The sequence below is a fragment of the Dromaius novaehollandiae genome, chromosome 14, assembly GCF_036370855.1.
Source record: "Dromaius novaehollandiae isolate bDroNov1 chromosome 14, bDroNov1.hap1, whole genome shotgun sequence".
Classification (NCBI taxonomy): Eukaryota; Metazoa; Chordata; class Aves; order Casuariiformes; family Dromaiidae; genus Dromaius; species Dromaius novaehollandiae.
Window position 1 is genome coordinate 9665709 of NC_088111.1, and position 5659 is coordinate 9671367.

Genomic DNA, 5659 nt, shown 5'->3' on the forward strand with positions numbered 1-5659 from the left:
AAAATTAAAGTATGAACAGCTGATGGTAAATATTTTACACTTCTATTTTATCATCTATTTTAAACTCTTTACTAGTCCAGTCTTTAAACATCACTGCCATGATACAGATTTTATTTATACTCATTTTTCTAAACATACTTGTATTGAGCTGCAACTTTTAAAAATGTATTTATTGTTGCACTTCTGAAAAGTGATTCTTGATTCCTCGCCAACCTAGAACATTTCCAGGAATGTCCCAATCTGCAACCTTTTCCAGGGAACCTCGACCTGGAATGGCACTAGACTCCTGCTGACCTAAAACAGTTCTGGACAGAATCTCCAATTCAGTTCTACACTCACTCAACTACAATGGTTCTAGACTTGAGCCACACCTCTAGAATGCTTCTAGGTGCACTGGCTCCAGAACCTTTCCAGGAACCCCTCAATCTGGAACTTTCACAGGCACCACCCCCCCCATGACCCAGAACTAGTTGACTGCAAAGTGTTCTAGGCCAGTGAGTCTGGAACCATACCAGGGTGCGTCTGGGACGGTTCTAGACTCGGCGACCTAGAACCGCTCTAGACTTGGTTCTAGACTTGCCGGCCTAGGACCGCTCTGGACTTGCCGGCCTAGAACCATTCCAGGGTGAGTCTAGCAAGCAAAATTTGGCATGCAGCAATGAGGAACACACCTTTTTTGTTTTACTTCCCAAGCCAAAAGCCCACTGGCATGAAAAGCAGTCTTTGGATTTGGGGGGCAACTGTTATGATTATTCTATGACTTATACAAGCTACATTTTCCCACTCTTCATTACTCTAATTGACTTCTTCACATTTTCTTGGCAACCCTAATGGAATTTATTGCTGTAGCTGCAAAGTGTCTGAACATACGGTTTCTGTCTGTCCGTAGCCTTCGTGAATATCCAGCCCAGTGTGCTCTTCCCATTCTCCCATCACTTCAGGGTTGATTGGCTCCCCGGCACTCACACAGTGCCGCAGGCTTCTGAATTTGTAGCTTGGTGGGAAAGAAAAAGCAAATAATTGGCAGAGTTAAGCAGACACAGTGATCTATCTGCAATGTCCCCTTCCTTATTGTATTCCTGGATCATGGAGTCCTTTCTACACAAAAATAAAATCTTCACCAAGTCCTATACATTCCATTCCAATTGTGTGGAGCTAAACATAAAGAAATCTGCAAAAATGCAAATGCTCTTTTATTTCTCCATTATTTTAACATCTAGTAATTGATACAGTGTTTCTAACCCTAGAATCTAAACTGGGGTCTCCAACAAAATGGTAACAAAAAGTCACAGGAGAGTTGCCAAGCTGCACTGACACGCGCTATTCTTGTAGAGCATGGTAGTGGGGGAATGCAGGGGAAAAACAAAGGGAAGGGGAATCCAACTATAAAAGCACTTTGGAAAGTAGGTCAATCATGCTACGCTATCATTATTATCCTACTATTTCATCAGCTAAACTGCTTTTCAAAGTCTCATGCAAGTTTGCTACAATTTGTGGCATCTGTGATGGTTACGCTGTCCCTGAAATGTTTACTCTGGCTTTGTTCCTAATATGTCAGATTCAAGATGTTGAGAAATACATGACTACCTTTGCTGTTACATCATTGTAACTCTGAAGTAAAGTCAAGGTGAGAAGAGCATTTGGTCCACTGTTTTGATCAAATACACTAATAAGGATCTTTTCTTTGGCTTACCTGGACAGTCTATGTTGCACCAACATTCGATAGGCAGTTGGAGCAGAACAGAAGACTGTTATGGGAAATCTTGACAGACTCTAGAGAATTAGAATTAAAAAAAGGAGATGTCGCTACTGAAACACGTGAGGTCTCACCTACATCACAAGAGATAACATAACGATCTCTGTATTCAGCTTACAAAACACAAGAACAAAAGCAGTTAGCTTTGTACTCGCCAACACAAATATACAGCAGTTCTATTTAAACAGGTTCTTCTTCAAAACAGAATCTACATCTTTTTACAGCTAGTTCAACGCACCCAAGCTTTGTGCTCTGGAAAGCTTTTCAGTCTCCCTTGCAGAAGTTCTTCATAATTCCAACTTAAGTAGAAAACAAAGGAAACCATAAGGCTACTTTTTCAGACGTTCCAGAGGGGAATGACCGATAAAGTGTTCTTCAATGGATCTTAATGTTAGCTAACAATTTTCAGCCATCACAGTAACGTGGGTATGATGATAAAGGGATTCCGTGTAAAAGGAATAATGGTGGTCTTTTTCACAGAGTTGCGTGCAGAGGATGTAACAGAATATAACGCTGGTGCCATTTGTTAAAGAAATATAGGCTTGCTGCCTCTTCACTCCTTAACATGCAGTTCTACAGTACATGCAACCAAAATTCTCAGTTATCTGCTGCTGTCACTCATTTTAACACCACCACCAAAGCGCTCCACAAGCTCCTGTCCCATTTCTTGCGGGCTTCACTTTTAGGCCTAGGAATGGATGTTTGCAGGTTTGGGCAGTCGAATCTCCTCTCAGCAGAGTACAGAACAAAAATTTGGGGACGTTAAAGATTCTCTTGTTTGGGGGCTTACATTTACAGCCTTCACTACTGAAATACCAGTTGCTTACTTCCTGGTGAAGCTCACAATTCTTCAGCATACTGCCCCTGAATAGCTCTGGGGAAGTGAAAATCTAGGGAGGACGAGCCAGAGAGAAAAGTGCTGTTGCTGGGCTCTCCTTGCTTACCTCAAAGACAATGCTTGGGTCGAAGCGGGGCATCTTCTGTGCAAAGACACAGGCCCCTTGAATCCATGGGGAAAAAATGCTGCTCCAACCTGACTTTGCCCAGCCCGTGTCTGATGTATTCCAAAATATATCTGAAGGAGTCAAGTCCAGCCAGTACCTGGGTGACACAGTGCAAGAGTCCACAATCTCTATTTGGCAGAAAGAGGGCCAATATTAAAACATCAACAACAGACGTGCCAATGAAGCACTGTTTTTCTTGGCTAGATGATGATCAGCAAATGACGGAATTTCTGAGCGGGAGTGGGTCACAGTGCAGTGAAGATGTCATCAGGATAGACTGATGTTGCATTTTTCTAGGAGAAAAATTATACTGATGGACAAGCTAATACCACCTCGAAACAGGATGCTGAATAAATAGGTATGAGATTGCAGGAGTTTTGTTGAAATCATATTGTAGGGATAAGGATTCTTTGAGGTTTACTTACTTTTTAGTTTGCTCTCTTCTGATTTGTTACTCTTTGCCAGTTAGAATGAGATGCATTGCTACGCCAATTTTCTAAACAACACAGTTTTATAAACTCAGAGATCTCACGAACCTGTGTAGTCCTTCCTATGTTCGGAACTATCAGCATTTTGTTCCTGTGGGACTTGTCTCTAAAGCAGTCACGCATGAATTCAGAAGCCTAAGAGCCATGTCTTTTCCCCCTTTTTATGGTACACACCTCATAAACTTGTTCTTTGCTGATGTTCAGTAAATGGGCAATCTATTAATTATACACAATGAAGAGTTTAGAAGAAGTTAAAGAAAATGTGAAAAAAGAGGTTAGTGACTCTGTATGACTGCCAAGTGCAATACACACTAAGGCAGCTAACCTCCAACTACGCCTTGTTGCACAGAAAAAAGGCTTGTTGGGACTGAATAGAACTGCTGCTTTTTAAAATAGTGAAACACAGAGCTGCTGGTAAAATCTTCTCTTCCCCTTCTTTCTGCCAATTTACCAGCTACAGAAATACATCTGTGATTTAAAGTGATAGCCTTACCTTCCACTTACTGTGAGGCCAATGCCATAGCTGCTGTGGGAATGTGCAGTCCTTTTTGGAGCCCCCGTAGTTCCACTGGTAAAATAGATGGCCATCGGGTCTTGACGCTTTGTGGTCACGCAGTGGTGATCAGAAGGAGCATGCCTTTAAAATGTGCAAAATGAGGAATACAGTGATTTGAAAGGGTGAATTACACATTCTTGAAAACGCTTGGCTAAAATAACTTCTGCAGCAAGCAAAAGTGTCATAAACATTGACATTTTCCCACTGTGCAGTCCTAAAGGGAGGAAAATATTTTGGCATGTGCCAACATTTCCTGTTCACAACCAATCACTGTGCTTGCCTTTCATTGTTTCTGTGGCGCTTTCACAGTAGTGGTTACTCACTTCAGGAGCTCTCTGAAGTTCAGCCATCCTTCTCTGTGGCCCTCTGATACAAGCAGCTTGGCTTTCAGAGACTGCCATTCAGGCCCACCTGAGTCCACAGCTGGTGCCACAGAACCATCAGTGATGACACACTTTGCCTTTGATTTCTGTAGTCCATGGAGAATGTCCTTTGCTGTCAGCTGCTGCCTGCCAGGAATCGGGACAGTTCCTAAAGGAGAATACTCTCAATATTTAAGAACAGTACTTGTACCTAGAAACAGTCTCTAGCTTGCCTTGTGCTTATTAGTGGGACAGGGCTGCGCTGAAAGCAGGCTTTGGCTCTGCATTTGTAAATATACCCTTCTTTTTCATGCACTAAATTCGACGGGAGGATCACTGCAAGTTAGAAAATACTAGGCTCAACATGGGACAGCCAAAGAAACCAACAGAAGGACTTTTTTGGGGTGGAAAGCATTGCCACTGGGACATGCTACCCCTCTGGATTTGTATTCTTCACTAGTAAATACAGGTGTACCTGTCCTCACAGGGTATGCTGCTAGTGTTTGTGAGGCCCCGAGACATTCTGGGCTGTAAATACTGGCAAGCCGAGTATTTAACATAGCCCACAGGGGAACATGTGAAACACTCGGGTAAGTATGTGCTAATTGCATTGTAAGTTAAGAAGACGATGCATTTGCGATGCATCACAAGTGCTGGAAAGAGGAGAATGACAGAGGTCCACGGACTCCCAGAATTTCCTTAACAGCTAGAGCATGTTCAAAAAATCCTAAAAGTACCATAAAGACAAAACTTGGCATGAAGGGTGTTGACCAGCATGGCAGTGATGATCATCCCCGTTAGCATGTTTGTAGTTCTGAGTCTATTAAATAGCAATGATCGGTGTATGTGACAGCAGCTATAGCTATACATCATTTCTATGCTTTTACTAACCTGTTCGCATGCAAGCCACATTCAGCAGCCACCACTCCGGGATCCTGGGCAGAATCCGAATAACTCTGTCTCCCGGTTGCAGACCACAGGCACCAGACAGTACATTAGCCGCTTGCCTGGACAGGACTCCCAGCTCTTCAAAGCTCCACTTCACTTCTTCTCCGTCACCGCTTACCCACCACAATGCAGGGTTTTCAGGCTTTTTGCCCTCCTACAGGACAACAGGGCACAGTGCAAATGCTTCATTTAGGGAACATGTTGCCTTTAATTTAAGCCTGAGGAAGGAAAACAGTCATCATTTATTGAATGCTGAGTAAACCTGGGGCATAATAAATATGAATGAATAAACCGGGGGGTGTAAGCCATAAAGTTCAACTGAATGGTTACAGGGCCAAGATAGAATGGATTAGTTTAAGACTGAGAGAAGGGATTCATGGTTCTTCCCATTCTGACTTGTTACAGGGTAAGTTACTTACCCTTATGCTTACTTACCTCAATTGTAAAACAGACACCTGACTTGTACAGTGACCTTGAGATTTATTAAGTGCGAGGTGGTATTTCTGAAGTCATTTTTCCTTTACCATGAAGAGGCTATGAAATGC

General features: G+C 42.7%; 1 protein-coding gene across 1 annotated transcript; it reads right to left on the reverse strand.

Annotated features, from left to right (window-relative positions):
- Positions 1-629: 629 nt before the first annotated feature.
- On the reverse strand, positions 630-5259 carry LOC135329881 (acyl-coenzyme A synthetase ACSM3, mitochondrial-like; the record flags this gene model as incomplete). Its single annotated transcript, XM_064519926.1, has 6 exons — positions 630-994; positions 1694-1773; positions 2701-2857; positions 3742-3885; positions 4128-4335; positions 5058-5259. Coding segments are annotated over 6 exons (948 nt in total), but the record flags the coding sequence as incomplete, so codon positions are not given.
- Between the last annotated feature and the right edge of the window lie 400 nt (positions 5260-5659).